Source organism: Desmodus rotundus, chromosome 8 (assembly GCF_022682495.2).
Source record: "Desmodus rotundus isolate HL8 chromosome 8, HLdesRot8A.1, whole genome shotgun sequence".
NCBI classification, from domain to species: Eukaryota; Metazoa; Chordata; class Mammalia; order Chiroptera; family Phyllostomidae; genus Desmodus; species Desmodus rotundus.
In genome coordinates, this window is record NC_071394.1 from 20,340,406 (window position 1) to 20,357,271 (window position 16,866).

General features: G+C 45.0%; 1 protein-coding gene across 9 annotated transcripts in view; it reads left to right on the forward strand.

The window, feature by feature from the left end:
* The first annotated feature begins 687 nt into the window (after window positions 1-687).
* SYBU (syntabulin) overlaps window positions 688-16,866 on the forward strand; it is a 69,013-nt gene continuing 52,834 nt past the window's right edge. Inside the window, exons 1-3 of one of the 9 annotated variants that reach the window (XM_071222215.1) lie at window positions 688-836; window positions 4,663-4,743; window positions 6,505-6,706. In XM_071222215.1, the coding sequence (XP_071078316.1) occupies window positions 4,720-4,743; window positions 6,505-6,706 (226 nt within the window). In that variant the 5' untranslated portion in view covers window positions 688-836; window positions 4,663-4,719. Of the gene's footprint in view, window positions 837-4,131; window positions 4,250-4,560; window positions 4,744-5,546; window positions 5,567-5,994; window positions 6,212-6,501; window positions 6,707-16,866 lie in introns of those variants that run through there. The other 8 variants (XM_045181496.3, XM_024572137.4, XM_024572136.3 and 5 more) reach the window with 8 other exon arrangements.

The following is a 16,866-nucleotide window of genomic DNA, read 5'->3' on the forward strand; positions in this document are numbered from 1 at the left end:
AACCTGTACTTTCATACTTTCCAGAGCATCTTAATTTCAGTCATTCTAACCCATCTCAATAAACCAACACCCATTTATCCAACCACGTGACCTGATTTGCTCAATACAGTCATCACACTTATGTCTTCCCCTGTTCTCACAAGAGGACACAAAGCCACAAAGAGTAGATGGCATTCTGGACGATACCTCATGTCTGCTCCCCCATCAGGCAAGCAGAAGACTGTATCCTTACCAACCTCTAAAGCCTCCAACCCCTAACCTCTGCCTCCTCACACGGACTTGCCCTCAATTCCTCTTGTTCCTTATCTGAGAGATGCCTCTGAATGAAAACTCATTTGCAGAGCAGAGATAATTGACTCACCCCACCCCAGTGAATGTTCAAGCCGGCCTCGCCTCGGGTTACCCACTCCCCTCTCTACCCCAGTGCCTCTCCGGGCCCTCTTGTCAGGGAGTGATCTTGCAGAATTCTTACTCTTTACAGCTTCACATCAAAATCCTTTAACCATACAGAGACAACAACAGCACACATACAATAAGAGGAGGGTTGATCACTCACACACACTCTTACAGGAAAACGGGCAGCTCTCTGCCTGGTAAGAAACATATGGGTTTGCACCCCACCACGGGAAAATTCCTAAGATGCCCCAGAATGCAGTTCTGTTTCTTCAGGACCATGACGTGCTGTAAAGCACGTCAGCTGCTCCTTGTTGCTGTGCAGATCACCAAACATCGGGTCACCGAGACAGACAGCAGCGCTCGCTCTCACAACCGATAGGATTAAGAGATGGTGCTTTGTCAGCCCTGACTGAGTCCCAGACAGCCCCCAGCACACCCAGGTGAGCTGTGAGAAAGTGCGGAGGTGGGGACCGCGATGTGTCTCTCTCATATGGTGCAGAGGTTTTCTCTTTGGCCATGTATTTGTATTGTCTGTTCTGTGAAGTTTGCAGTCTGGTGGAGGGCAGGGGTTCCTATCCATAAACACCAGTCCTTTATCACTTAACTGGTTTCAAGGATGGGCCCCATATGCCTCACAGGACTTTTGTGAGGCTCGAATAAGATTAAATAACGTGAAAGAGCTCTAAAAATATAAAGTGGTGGGCAAATGAAAGGTATGAATCATTTAATTACAAATTTCACATAAACACAGAATGAAATAATTTATACCAGATTTGGAGGCATGATGACATAGACAGATTTCTTTTCCCCCAGCATGCAATACTGTGTTCCTCCCCAGGCCTGGGCAGGGATGTTGCTTATAATCCTGAAGGGTACTAGCCTTCTAAAGCAGCTGATATTTTCTAAAAACCAGCATGACATTCATTTCTAAAGGAAAAGCCACAAAATTACAAAACCAGATCATAAAATAAGTATGTAAGTAGAAACTGAAAAATGATACATGGGAATATTTTAAAGCAGATGAAAGATGAGTGTAATATACTGTATTAGATTATATCTCTTTGACGGTATAATCCAAACGTTGCAAGACATTTCTCTTAATGACAAAAGAAACACTTGAATGAAATTAAAGGCAACATAGATACTATCATTTGTAAAACTTGCATTTTAGACCAGTGGAAAAACAGGCTTGGGTTCCAAAAGTCCAGAGCTAAGAGGCATCTGAACATTAAATTATCAGCCTTTCCCTCTGCAGGGTTGCTATGGTGACAACAGGGAGCCTCTCACCACACAGCCGCTCACTGCCTGCACTTCTGCAGTAGAAGCTTTCACTGAACACATGTTGGATTTTTTAGGCATATACCCCATCATCAAATACAAAGACATGATGGAGGCAGCTTTCCATGAGTCATTTTCAGAACAGAAGTTGTGTCTATGTTCTTCATCCGGTACTGATGGGCTCCTTATGGGGTCATAGAATTCACTCATTCACGCATTCATTCATTTGACTGTTATATATTGAGTGCCTACTGTGTGACAGGACCTGTACTAGGCATAGCCTATGATCCCTGGTGAAGAGATCCCTGGTGAAGATGTACAAATACATAGGGAATTCTGATACAAGAGCATAACAGCTCTCCTGGGTTAAATTAAATACAGCTGTCCTTGAAGTATGTAATGGGGGAATCTGACTCTTTTGGGGGGCCAGAGGAGATTTTAGAAGCTGTCTCTAAAATGAAACTCAATGCATTTTCAGGAGTTGAGGAGGATGGGTGGGTGGGGTATGAGAGATGATCTAGACAAAGGGACCAGCATGTGCATCAGTGTAGGGGGAAAGAGAGCAGATACCTCTGGAGAACTGAAGGTTCTACAGTTTGAGGGGTATCTGTTTGTAGAGGGAGGTGGGCAGTGAAGGGGGAAAGAAAGGGGATGGGATATCTGGTATGAGAGAGAGGACTGGCAAGAAATGAGATCAGAGAAGTAAACAAGACTAGATCATGAAACACCTTTGTGCCACATTAAGGAGTATGAATAATAGTTGGAGGACATCTGCAAAGTCATTAACAGGTTGTAATGAAGAAGCATGTCTTGATTTGGCTTTTCAGAAAGACCTTGTGGAAAAATTGAAAAACTGGCAAGAAAGAAATAGGAGGCAAAACTGGATGCAAAGCAATTCTAGTTAGACCACTATTGCAATAATCTAGCATGTTTATGGTTGAGACTTTATTAAATAAAGGTAATGCAGTCAATCAGTGGGTAGAAATAATCAGATTCAAGACATTACTACGAGGATAGCGTGGCGATCACTTGGTGGTTTCTGCTATGTGGGGACTACGGGAGGGAGAAGTCGAGAATGACTCTGAATCAGACAGCTCCACGGAGGATGTTTCTGCTACTAGGCGCCCAGACTCAATTCTCAGTTCTCAGAAGGGAACTCAGAAGTTACCTTAACAGTTCATTCCTATCTAACAGTGTATGTCCTCAGGCTCATAATTTTGGAAATAATAAACTATAGGAATCATGGTGGACCATCACTTTCCTGAAGTCTATATCTGAGACAGCGATGGGTATAGAAAGTATTCACTTATCACCCTTTCCCCCAAATAAAGAATTCTAAGATTACCAACCTCACTGCTTAAGAGAACTGAGTAGATTGAAGATGCATGAAGGTGTATGGAACCACATTTCTTTGGAGGTATGGGGAAAAAGCAAATGGATTACACTGAGCCTCTAACTTCAGGCTCTCTCTAGACTCGTTTGTAGACTTGACCGTTGAGGTCTGAGAAAAATGCTATTTGGAGGGCAGACAAATGGGGATGTTGGAGATTCAAATACAATTTTTAGGGATCATAGCCCTCCCATGTGGGACAGCCACTTGGACCTTAATGACAGTCTGTTCCCTGCCCACACTGCTGCTTAGAACACTCTCCAATTCTGAATAAACGGCATCTAAGTTGTACATGTTGAGTTTCATCGCCACATAAGATTTAAGTATACCAACTCAATAATAAATCAAGGCCCATGAACCAGCTGATGGCCCCTATTCTAAGGCCTCGGGTGGACAGGTTTGGGAGCTTTTTTGAGTAAATACGTCTGCCGTGCACAAATCATGCTTATGCCAGTCATGAAAAAGGCCTCAGCAAATACGGAATGGGCGGCCTGGAGGTGGCCTAACTGCCCTTTGGGAAGTCCTGTTCTATCAGTTGGGTACAGCTCTTCTGTTTCCCTCATCTAATCCTCACAGCTAACCTTTGAGATAGACATTGTACCTATTACCCTTCAATTTCATGAGGGTAAACTTGAAGTTCATAAAGGTCAAGGTTCAGACGTCATTTATTCGAAATTGATCAAGAACTTTAGGCATAAAGGTATTCAGATTGAAGGGAGTGAAGTGGTGCCTTGAACCTGGCGTCCTGAGTTCAAGGGCAGGGTCCTTCCTCTAGCCCTGAATCGGGGCTCATTCCTTGGCATCTGAGGGCAGAGCTGGAGAAAAGGCTGCCCTGGCCCTAAGCATCCTGGCTCCCTGATCCCTCGGGAACTGCCTCATCATTCTTTGCCTGCAGCACTGTGCTGACAACCCAAGGACCTTCCGAGGCAAATTCCCCAAAGGGAATTGCAGCCTCTGCGATCCCGGAATGCAGAAGCTGTGTCAGCCCTGCAAAATTGGCTTGGCTAGGGTTAGGGTGAAGGGGGGCCCGCCCTGTCTCTCTCCGGCGAGGTAATTGCGAGGAGCTGTACGCAGGGAGGGGCCACGAGGGAAAAACTTTCCCCTTCTCCATTTTGGCTCTCAGTGATGTCGCAGCTCTTCTCAGCTCTTCCATCCGACGTGTACAGCCTTCAAACCCGATACCAGGTGCCCAGAAGAGGGTGTCGGGCCCCTCCCAGTTGCAGATGTTCCGAGCCTCGCCTGCCCCCTTCGGGTCAGCGTCCGCAGAGAGGGAGGGACGCGCCGCACAGGGCTGGGGGTGGGGGGGGGGGTGATGTGCCAGTGGCGAAATCGGGGGTGTGGGCGAACCGAGACTCGGACGAGCTGCACTGGGGCAGGCAGGTGAGGGAGGTTGGGGGGCGGGGGGGGGGGGGAGGCGCCCCGGGGGCGGTCGCGGGTGGCGGCGGCGACCGCACCACGTGTCCGGCCGGGGCGGGGCGGCCAGGCGCGCCTTCGGAGCTGAGCGCGAACGGCGGCAGCGGCGGCGGCGCGTCAGCCCCGCAGCAGCCGCCCCCCGCACCCGGCGCCGGCTCAGCGCAGTCTCCTCGCCCTGCACACAGGTGCCTCCTCCTGGACGGCGGCCGCGGCGGCGCGAGGAGCGGGCGGGCAGCGGCGCGATGGGACCCCTTCGAGAGACCAAGGTAAGGAGGGCACGTTGTGCGGACGCGCGCGGCAGAGTCCCTGGGCGCCGGACGGATAGGGCAGGTAGCCACCACGGAGAGAGAAGCAGCCAGGTGCGAGCTGGAGGGGTGGCGTTTAGAGTCAGGATAAACAGGGACAAGGGGGTGGTGGGATGGTAGGGAGACAGAGGGACATTTGCTCAGGTGATGAGATGGGTAGGTGACACTAGAGGAACAGATTTGGGAGGTTGACAAGAGAATAAAAAAGATTGCCTTTGGAGGGTTAATCCCATCTCCCGAAATTGGGTATTTGGGATCTAGCTCTCAATTGATGTCCTGTGTGTGTGTGATGTGATTAAAAACCATTTCATGTATTGGTGACTGAGAAATAAGGACTCCAGCATGTCAGCGAGCCAGCATTGGTTCAGGGTCTGCAGTGTGCTAGGCGGAGTGGCTGACGTGTGATACCTGCTGGGTGACTGATGTGCAGAACGAATCCAGAGACTGGGTGCGGCTCTCGCCCCTGAGTAGGCTGGATGCCTGAGCGACCTTAGGAGTTCCCGCGGCTGGGCTTTCCCTTCAATTCCTGCACTGTGCGGGCCTCCTAGAGGTGTTTACTTTGGCAGCGACCCTTCCTGGTAAGCAGCGTGGAAAGGAGCAGGAGGTCAAGTTTCGAAATAGTGGTGGTTACCTAATCTAAAGCCCGTTTTCAGTTGCAGAGGTTGGAGGGAGCATTTTTTTTTTTTTTTTTCAAAGAGCTCCTCCTAGGAATCCATTTTAATAAGGCAGGGCGGTGGTGATTCCGAAAAGCAGTGGACTTCAGGCCCGGGTCTGCTTCTAGATGGTATGCTGTGTTAGTATCTTTACTTACCTCTTTCAGCCTCAGTTTTCTCATCTGTAAATAGGGACAAAAATTAGTGTTCTCTCTGTGGCCTAGGTTATAAAGATCAAATGAGCTAATGGTTGGGAATGCACTTTAAAATTGTTCAAACATTGCCAAGATACTGCTTTTTATGCATTAAAAAAACAAACAAAACAAAACAAACAAACAAACAGAAACAAGGCATGGCCCTCTGTATTTAATGCTGTGTTTTTAAGAGACAGAAAAATCTCTTCTCATGGGTATCCTGTAAGGAAAACAAAAGCTAAACATGATGTAAAAGGTGGAGCCATCTTACCAGGTATTGGATTTTTGTTTGCTTTTCTGTTGGCAACTAGCCTTGTGTACCAGGATATTAATGAATAATTGAGATCCTGGACGGAAGAGGAGGGATTTGAAAGATAAGGCTGCATGATCAGTCAGCAGAGAATTGTTTCAGGTGCAGGGTCTACTTTGTGAGAAGAGAGGAAAATAGAAGTCAGATTGTCACCACTAACTCAGGGACAGCAAAACGGAAGTCTAGAGGAAGTCAAATAGTGTGCTGAGGGTAATAAAAATCCTTGAGACAGTCAAAAGCGTGAACAGGACAGAAAAAGCCAGAGTGAGAAAGTGAGTCAGAGTGCCCTGGGAGAGTAGAATGGCCTTCCTGCCAGTGGGGGAAGAGTGTTTGTTAGTGTGTGTGTGCATCCTTGCTCAAGCTTGTGCTCTTCGGTAGGTTAGAAGGGTTAGCTCAGTGGAAGAGTTTTGGAGATCATTTCCGCAACTGACATAAGCTCGGCTCTGGGAAGATTCACTCTTCAGAAATGTGATTTCTTAGAAACTGAGCCCAGAAGGAACAGACTGGAGCTCAGAGGGGGAAACAAATTTCCTTTTGTTTTCTTTTTGATGTCCCATTTGAGAAGGAGCAGAGAGCGCAGCATCATGAGAAGGAGCTTTCCCGAAGCCGAATTCCCCGTTTGATCCTTCGGCCCCATCTGCCTCAGCAACAGCACAAAGTGTCCCCGGCCTCAGAGTCTCCCTTCTCAGAGGAGGAGAGCAGAGAGTTCAACCACAGCAGCTCTGGGCGCTCAGCGAGGACCATCAGCAGCAACAGCTTCTGTTCAGGTACAGTATGAAGTGTGTGCATTACAGGTACATCGTGAATGGATCTGGATTGTACCCCTGAGTGCCTTGAACTAGATTTCTGTCATTAGGATCAATTGTCTGTGGTCGCACCTTTTTGGCTGTTTGACCTACAAATACCGCAGTTTTATATGTTATTTTACTTTACAATTTACAATGTAAATGCTAACTTCTTGTTTCTAGAACTGTTTAAAACTGGGTTTTTTTTGTTGTTGTTGTTAAATCTGGAAAACATATTAGCTTGCATTTTACACTAACAACCTTTGTAACCCTGTGGGCTGCTATTTATGGAATCCCCAAAGGTAAAGTAACTCCTAAACCTCCGGATCGAGGAGGTTTTTATCCCAGGACTGACCTTGGCATTCTGATAAAGGGGTAGAGGACAGGTTTTGTAATCTTGCAGGCCTGAGCTGGCATCCCTGGCTTTGTCACCACTTACAAGCAGCGGGACCTTGGGCAAGTGGCTTAACCCCCTTAAACCTCAGTTACTACATCCATGGAATGGGGTAACACCTACCTTGTAGAGTTGCTGTGAGGTTGAATGAGACCGTGTACCTAAATATACTGCTAGCTCAGTGCCTGGCTTATAGAAGTGCTTGACAAAGGATGGTTCTTAATATGACGACCTAGGGATGTCAGTTTTGGCACAGGATTAAGGAAGTTTCCGTGAAGTTCTGAGCATATTTGGTGAAAGTACAAATCTCTTCATAGCTCTGGAAGGTGCCTCCATTACCGCCTGGCAAAACCTGGTACGCCTCCTCATCGAAGCAGGTGACTTAGAAGGGTTTGAATTCTCTGAGAAGTATCAGGAATTTGGGTAAAAGTTAAATAAGTTGACCATCTTATGATTAATGAAGAATGTTTCAGAGTGGGTAATCTTTAGAACTTATTTAGGGAAAATGAATTTGAAGATTAACCCATTATGAGAAGAAACATATGAATCAAGGTACTGTAATTAATAGCCTAATTTTTAGCAGGATACAATATTTCACTATATTTAGTATTGGTAAACCATATTTTTCAGGGATTTTTAAAATGTGACTTTGGATTAATTATATATTTTCACAAAAGAATTTCATCCACAACTTGTATATTAGAAACACTGTGCTGCCTAGTTTTTATTTTTTTTCTCTGTAAAGACTTAGATTATCTGCTTGGTCCTGAAAAAATTCTATCCAAATGTTATATTTTAATACTTATTGCTGCTGGAATGATATGAATCTAGTTTAAATGGAAACCCACTGACGGTTTGCTTGATAAGGAAGAAAACAAGAAAGCTGACGAGCTGGGGCAGTTAAGATCCCGAGAAACTCGAGTCGCATGCGGAATGCAGTGCTGCTTGCTGTCACTCCGCTTGGCCCTCTGGACGCACTGGCAGAGTGTGGGTGAACCCAGGGGATGTCCCTTCAGACTGACATTGCTTTGTTTACCCAACTCAGGGCCAGGTTTATTACTGATACTCTCTCCACATAACCATTGTCTCAAACTGACTTCAGGGTGAGTAGTGTTATCAGAAAAGAAGAAAAAGTTGGTCAGAACAAAAGAAAGTCTCCAGATATATTTTAGAAAACATATTTGGTAAACCCATAGAATTCCTCCTCTGGGTCATGAATCACTCTCTCCGAGACCCGTTCTCTGGGTCAGCACTGCTTCCCGAAAGGCCCATCTCCCGCCAAGGCCATAATGCTGTACATGAAAATCGAAGGTAGATATTGATCCTTCTGCCATTTCCTAGCTGAAAATTGAGTGGCAGAAGCATCTAATGATGGGTGTCTATAAACCTGCCTTTCCATCTTTATCCTTGCATCCTGTCTCCTGATGGAACCCCCTCTGTTCCTGGGCCTCATCCTCCCACGCTGGCGATTACCCTGGATTTGGGTTGGTGCCCTTTCCGTCTTTGCTTGCCTTCCCTGCAGAGCCCTGACAAACTCCACAATGACTCTGAGTGCCGTGCTGACTAAAAGTGACAGGAGAAAGGCCTTTGGGGGCGTGTTAATGATGCTTTAGGAGGTCAGTTGGTGGATGAGAAATAAATGGGTTGGTACTGTGGGGAGCATTAAAGCTGCAGGCAGTGCGGTAGAAAATGCAAAAGAGTCTGACCAGCAGGGGGAAATAGCTGGTTTTAATCCAACCATTTTAATACTAAGGCCAGAAAATGTGCTGGCTGCTTAATCATGGCAGTTAGTCAAAGACCAGGGTATATGCAAATATTACAAAAGCCATCCTTTTCTATAATGAAACTAAAATTACTCAGTGGTGACTGTTACCGCCATAGATTCATAACCTTACAGTGATCAGTCTGCATTAGCTTATCTCTTTTACAATCGTCATGTTTTCTAATGTGAAAGGGGACACGCAGAGTTAGGGGGATTCTTACAGTATGGAGACGAAATGGTAGAGGAAGATGCAATTTATTTTGAAAATTACATTTTAAGAACGGCAACCTAGAGACTCTCCAAATGTGTATCAAAGGCATTAATTGTGAAGAGCATCATATGTTCTAAGATATTAAGTTATTAAAAGAAGGATAATATGGTGAGTTTATACAAAGTTAAATTTACTTAATATGAAGGATTACCCTTTATTCTGAGAGTCTGGCTTTCCTATTATTCGTATTATAACAAAAAAAATCATGATAATGGTTGTGTTCTCCACCCCCACCCTCATTTTTTTCTTTTAATTATACCGATCTGTGAAATTAAAACGCTGGAAACTCTTTTCAAAGTGACCTGTCCATTTTTACTCTTCTCTATTCCTTCCCACTGCCTTCTGCCTTCTTTCCCCCGGGAGCCTCAACGAGGAACAGTTAATGACTTGATATTCTATATGCTAATTTATATATTGTATCTATCTCATTTCAGGAAGGAGTTGTGTGTGACCTTTGGCAATTCATTTGGGGTGTGTCCCCAAAGAGCTCTTCTTTTAATAGCTTCTTATTAGCGGAATTTCTTTGAGGGTATATATTTTTTGGCAATGTACGGCAACATCATTCTCCTCTTAAGAGTCTGTTCCTTACAGTGTGTATTCCTGTTAGTCCCTGTGACCTCAGTTGGGTGCAATTACGTTGATATTGTACATATGGGAGGCCAAAACCTATTTTGTGTGCATAGCAAGTAAAACATTGTATACATTTAGTAAATATTAACCCACACTTTCTTTAAAAAGGAGAGTACATAAGGAAGTACAGCTACTAGTAACAAAACACCTGTTCCCATGTCCTCCCTTTTATTTTCAATCATTTTTTAACTAATGTTTCGGCCTAATGTCTCCCTGTCTTTTCTTCTGCAACCCCCCTGCCTGTGTTTCTTGTTTTAACATACCCATGAGAAGTGATAAACCCCATATTTATGATTTGTGTCCTGGGTGTGGCACACCCAGGTCTCTATCCATTTTCCTCCCTCCCTTTTTTTGTTGGTAGTTAATTGTGTTTGTCATCATACCGGGACTCCAGCCACTATAAGAAAAGCTGATGACCAGGGTGAGTAAGTCAGTCACACACATCTATCACCAGACATGGTTAGCAGCATGCTGGGCATTCCTCTTTGCTTAGTTGAGGCAATAATTGCCCCTTAGAACTGGGAGGCAGATGGATTGCTGGATTTTAAGCTAGTTCTCCTTGGGGTGCCTTGTAAACGTGGCAGGTGGAACAAATTATGCGTATAGGACACTGGTGGTTTTATGGGAGACCAGTGATTCCTCTGAGTTATTCCCATGTTTCTAATCTGTGCACACAGATACACAGGCAAGTTTGTGACTTAACCCATTAAGAACCCTGTGCCCTGTCAATCTGCTCAGTGATCAGAACCCAAGTCTTTGCTGTCTAATCCTGAGTAAGGAAGGCATTTGCAGAGAGCGTTTTGGTTTGTGCGGTGGCTATGAAGAAATCCTTCTTTCAGTGCCGTGACTGAGAGGTAATCATTGTTGCTGTTTGTGGGAAGGACAATTAAGGCAAATTACAACCTGACTAGTGCTCTGCATGGCATGACAACGCCTCCGAAAATTTGCCAGTCCTTGCCAAGCAGAAATATTTCTGCTCCGCTTTTGTCCAGTGGAGGGGACTTGGCATCTGGGTAGAGTAAGCCTTTGAACATAATGAACAGAATTGAGATGAACCGCTGAAAGTAAAGTGAGCTGCAACACCAGATTACAGCACAATTGAATGACTGCCAACCTGCTGTGAGGAAAGAAAAAAAAAAAGACCCTGGGACTTTAGTATCATTTTAATGAGGATAGAAGTTAGGCACAATTGCATAATGTATATTGCAGGTGCTTAGCCGCCTCAGTCACAGAAATAAGTACCTAATAAAATAGGTTACAAATGAAGGGTACTTAGGCACTAGTTCTGTGAGGATGTGGTAACTGCAATTAGGAAGACAAGAGCAAAATTTTCTTGACATTTAGTTAAAAAAATATACTTAGCATCAGTGAGCGTGAAAGTAATCACGGTGGAATTGGACCATGCCTAAAAGCAAATTATGGGACTCAATGTGAACATCTTTTATGTTCTAAAATACTCATCTCTGTGACAATATTTCTCAATTTGAGAGTATGGAATCCTCAGGAAAATGCTTTTAGAATGTGGATGCCTTGTTCCCACTGTGTCATCTCAGAGTGGGAAGGCCCAGGAATTTTACAGGTTTTCCAGATGACTCTTAAGTCGGCCTCACTGCTTTGTGGTCTGTGTGTGTTTGGAGATTTTGTATGAGAAATGCAAGGGGTGTGTCCAAAGGGGCATCACCAGACGAAGGAGGGTCCAAGGTGGTGAGGCGGTGGCCAGCTGGGCATGGCACGAGGAACATGCCTGCACATGCCTTGCAAATTATAGCTTCTTACTATTTATTTACTACTCCTATGCCATTGGTCCTAACACTAATATTATTTATATCTACATAATGATTTAATTTGTGTTTAAATGGTAGGAAAGTAAAGGGGAAGAGAAAGCATTTTCTTCCTTTATTTTCCTATATAATGCTCTCTCTGGATTTACTATTTCAAGCTATGGTTTTTATTCTTTTGCATTTTCTTTCTTTGGTATTAGGATGATTTGGGGAACACTAAAAGTGGGTATACTGGGTACACTCAAAAGAAAAAGAAAGAGAAACTGGCCTGGGAAGAGCAAGACATTCAGTGTTTTGCAAACTTCCACAAAAATATACTATCCCATAGTCATTTATGTAACACCTGCCATGGATGAGGAATTGTGCCAAGGCTACAGAGATGAATGAAACAGGGCCTGGGAAATATAATATTTTACCATCCTAACTCTGACACCAATGTAAATGGAGAACAAATCTTCGGATGTGATTCCCACACAGCTATCTTTACTCTCTTGTTTCCCTGTCCCTTTTACTCACACCCACTCCACACACACTCCTTCCTTGTAATTTGAGTTTGTTGCTCCATTTGTTATCACATTGGCCTCTCACATTTCATAAGCCCAAGGATTCAAAGGAGTAACATTAATTAGGGTGGTGGAGTGGATAAGCATGAGCCTTGGCATCCGTGGGCCTGAGTGAAGAGCTTGGCAGGAGACGAGCAAGGCGGCAGGTCCGATGGGGAGAGGCTTTGTGTGCTGTGCTGCGGCCTCGATTCACGAGACCGAGGTGCACACAGGAAGTGTGGAGTAGCAATGGAAGAGTGGGGCTGCCTGGGTGGATGACAATGGGGGAGGGGCACTCGAGAACTGGATGGTATTGAGAATGCCTTCTAGCACTATTCAGAACTTTAGAAACTCAGCTTTTTAACTCAATGCGTAGGTAAAGTAGCAGACATAAATAAGGGGATGTGGCTCTGGTCTGTCATTGTGCAGTTCATAAAGATCGTGCCGAGCCAATGAAGGGTTTTCAGCGGGGAATAGTTATGACCTGATTTATAATTTAGAAAAATCTTTCTGACTATGTGTTGGACAGCGGCTGGGGGTGGGGGGAGGAACTGATGCTGGGGAGCCTGCCTGGTGTAAAGGCCACTGTGGCGGTCTACGTGAAGACTGATAGAAGGATGTGTGTGAAGATGAGGGGCTAGAGCCTGTGGGTCTTGGTCACCAACTGCAAGTGGAAGGGAAAAGGATTGTGTCTAAGTTCCCACTGGATGGGCATGAATGGAGTGGCAGGACTGGGGAGAGGGACATTGAGTTGGGTTGATGAGCTCAGATTAGGTTTTGTGGCATTTGAGGTAAAGGTAAAGGCCTGGGGTGAAGAGAAATCAGAGATGCTGGTAGGTAAGTTAAAGGAGTTGATATGCCCTAGGGCAGTGCATGTGGGAGGAGGACCAGAGGACCGAGGCTAGAACTCTAAGATAAAGCAAAAGGAGGCAGAAAAAGGAAGCCGAGGCACCTGAGAACAAGCAGTCTGGGAGGAAGGAAGGGAGCCAAAAGTGACAGTGTCTCCAATCCCGAAGGAAGACTTTCAAGAGGAAAGTAGCCAGTAGGTTCAGAGGTCACCACAGGATCAGCTGTGCCCTGAAGAGTACTCAGGGAGAAGACTATTAGGTTATCAGGGATCTTAGGCAGAAATAGTCCCAGAGAACTGTGGGGATGGAATCCAAATTGCATCCTATTGAGATGTGAATGGGAGGTGACAAATAGAGTGTAGACAGCTTTTTAAAAAACCCTAAGTGGGATGGAAAAGAGAAAATAGAATAAACAAGCATTGCACCTGGCCTGTGTGGCTCAGTTGGTTGGAGCATCATCTCACGCACCGAAAAGTTGTGGGTTTGGTTCCAGGTTAGGGCACATACCTATATTGTGGGTTTGGTCCCCAGCTGGGGCACATACGAAAGGCAACCAATCAATGTTGCCCCCTCCCTTTCTGTGTGTGTCTCTCTCTGTCTGTTTCTCTCTCGATTTCTCTCCATCTCTCTCTTTCTTTGTCTCTTACTCTCTCTCTCTTGCTCTTTCTCTCTCTCTTTCCCCTCCTCCTTCTTCCTTCCTCTCTCTCTCTGGAATCAACAAGTATTGGGGGAAAAAAATTAAATTGTTGCATGTATAGTAAAGATAGGGTGTTTATCAAATGACAGGTATTTTGATAAGGTTTTTAAGCTGAGGGAAAAGAAACATTAAAAGAGAAACAGAGAGAAAGAGATATTAAAAAGAGTAGAGAAATGATAACTGTAATGATACTAGGGTAGATGAAAAAGACATATAAGGAAGAAAAGGAAGGCTGGGTGTGAATACAGTTGATCATTGAACAACAACGCAGGGGTTAGGGGCACTGACCCCCATGCAATTGAAATTCCATGTATAACTTAAGACTTTCCCCAAACTTAACTGTAGGCATCCCTCAGTATCTGCAGGAGACTGTTTCCAAGGTCCCCCTCAGATACCAGAATCCCTGGAAGATCAAGTCATTTATATAAAATTGCCTAGAACAATGCGTACAGTCAGCTCCCCACAAGTGTGGATGCCCAAGCGTGGATCCAAAATACTGCTTTTGATCTGAGGTTGGTTGAATCTGTGGATCGAAAGGCCAGGGATAACAGAAGGCCATCTCTATATTTATTGGGGGAAAAAACCACGTAAAAATGGAGCCCAACAGTTCAAACCCATGTTATTCAAAGGTCACCTATGGAGGTAAGTGTATCTATAGATTAACGTAGGTAGCTGAAGGACACGTTTCTGGGTTAGGTGTCCCTTCTGTATGCTTCCTCTGTCGTACCACGTGACCTGGTTTTCAAATTTCATGTTTAATTACCTGACTCCCCAGTGGCCAATCAACTCCATGAAGGCAGGAACAGTGTAGTTACCTGCATCATACCTGACATGTAATTGTTCTTTAATAGGTATTTGTTGGAGTTTGGTAGAAGGCACAATTATGAGAATAGGACAAGCGATGTATGAAAATACATTCATTTAATAAAATCTGTTCAGAGTAGAAAAGTATCTTAATAGTTGGGGAAATAAAACAGCTTAGAACCATACCCAGTACTCAATTTAATAGGTTTATTAAGTGAAGATAACATCCTTAACCTGAGAAGTTCCTGTCAAGCAAAAAATAATAATCTCCATAATAGAACCATGCCCTCTAGTGCTGTGGGTGGCCAAAAGAGAAATCTCTTGCTAAGGAAATCAGAAAATGCCCTATTAAAGAAAACCATGAGAAAAATCAGCAGCCCAGTTTATTTCTTTATTTTTTTCAAGAGATGGGAATATAAACTGAATTTCTTTTTTTTCAATTTTTAAATTATTTTATTGTTGTTCAATTACAGTTGTCTACATTTTCTCCCCACCTCTCTACCCCACCCCAGCCAAACCCACCTCCCTCCCCTGCTTCCACCCTCCCCCTTGGTTTTGTCCATGTGTCCTTTATAGTAGTTCCTGAAAACCCTTTACAAGGCCACTGTAATCAAAGCAGCCCAGTTTAAAGTCAAGAAGGAATGTAGCACAAAGCCACACACCCACTTTCCCAGGGCTCTAAATTGACACTAGCCACCACCCACCTTACACCCCAGTGCTTTTGACTCGAGGAAGCACCAGTCTCCTCCCACTAACCAAAGGGAGCCTCCGGCACTTCAGCCCTGCGAGACTGCCTGTGTGCCTGTGTTGGCAAGTGGCTCTGCCAGCTCCTGGGCGCAGTCACTGCCCCAAACCTCCCCTGCCGCTCAGCGTGGCATTCTCCTGCTTTGCAGACACAGTCTAGTCTCTCCTCTGCCAGAGCAGAGACTGACTCCTGACCTAGCTGCTTCTCACACCACTGGACAGCCTGCGTCACGTCCAGGCGCTCCACTGTCATGCCTGGGTCCCACTATCTGGCTCCCGGAGGCCAGTCATTTCAGGTTGACTGCGTCCTAGTGACGCCAGTGCCCATCAGGTGGGTTCATCCAGCATTCGCCCCCATCCTGTAGAGACACATCCTTCCACTCTTACCTCTGATGAACTTTCCAGCGGTTCCTCCTTCCTGGCTGGCTCAGCCATTGTTCTCTCCACTTCGGTGTGGGGTGCCATGCAGGTAGGCTTCCTCTTAGCCACTGACCTAACCCTCAGAATTCTTGAGTCCTGGTGGATCCTAACCTACCCTTCTATTTATTCTGAGGTGTTTCTTTAATACCTGTTATCATATATTTTTGAATTTAAATGGAACAGAAATGGGCAAACACGTATGTTAGAGTGGAGGTCATCACATTTATAGGATTTATTCTGTTCTGCTTTTTGCCAAAGTGAGATGTTTTGTGCTATATTAATCTGTGGTCCTTTCTGCTCATGTGTTAAGCAAATACTTATTGGACATCTGCTGTGGGCAAGGGACCAATCCTAGGAGGGGGCTAGAGTGGTGGACAGTACTGACAAGACTCCTGTCCAGGAATGTGTGTTGCAGGCGGTCCTGGCACCTGTCGTTGCATGCCAGTGCACGGCAGCCCCCCACCCATGGCTGTGCCAGTGCGTATTCCTCTCTACAGAGGGCCGTCGCTTATTCAGCCGTTCTTCTGTGGGTGGACATTTAGCCTGTGAGGCTAGCTTTCAAAAATCGGGAGTTTGTTTCATGAATGCCACTGGGATTAGACTGTTTCTGAGTGTGTTCCCTCTTTCTCCCTCTCTCTCTTCTTTCTTTGTTCTTTTCTGGAAAAAAAGAAAAAGAAGTAAATGCCATGATACACATGTATTATCTAAAACAAGCCTTTTTTTCTCCAAATAGAAAAAACACAAATGTAGCCATCACAGAGACTATGTAGTGAACATTGCCTTTTCCTTGGCATTCTTCCACTTTTAACCCTCTTGACCACTACTATCTTCAGATGCTCAATGTGAGGAAAAATAGAAGGGGGGGATATTTACCTGGCTGTGAGGGAGCTAACTGTAACTCTGGTGACCCTAGAGTTGTTTGGAGTTCTCTCATTGTAAGGTTTTCAAGAGAATAAGAGAGAGCTTTTGGTGTCTGTCTTTGTCTCTCTCTTCGCCTTCCTTCCTATCTCTCCAGCTCTCCCAGTCCCTCCTCTCCCTCTTCTCCATTTTCTCCTGCCAAGGAACCTAACAACAAACAAAAAAAAACTGAGTCTTTGAAAAGGCGTGACTTGGAAACTGCAAATAAACTAGTAATGCTAAGGAGAAAGAAAGTCGAAAGTATCGGTCACATGCTTACTTGGGAAAGGTCGCCCTCTATGAAAGAAAGGGCAAGAGAAAGTAAAGCTTGTCCCCCAACCCATGCCGGGTT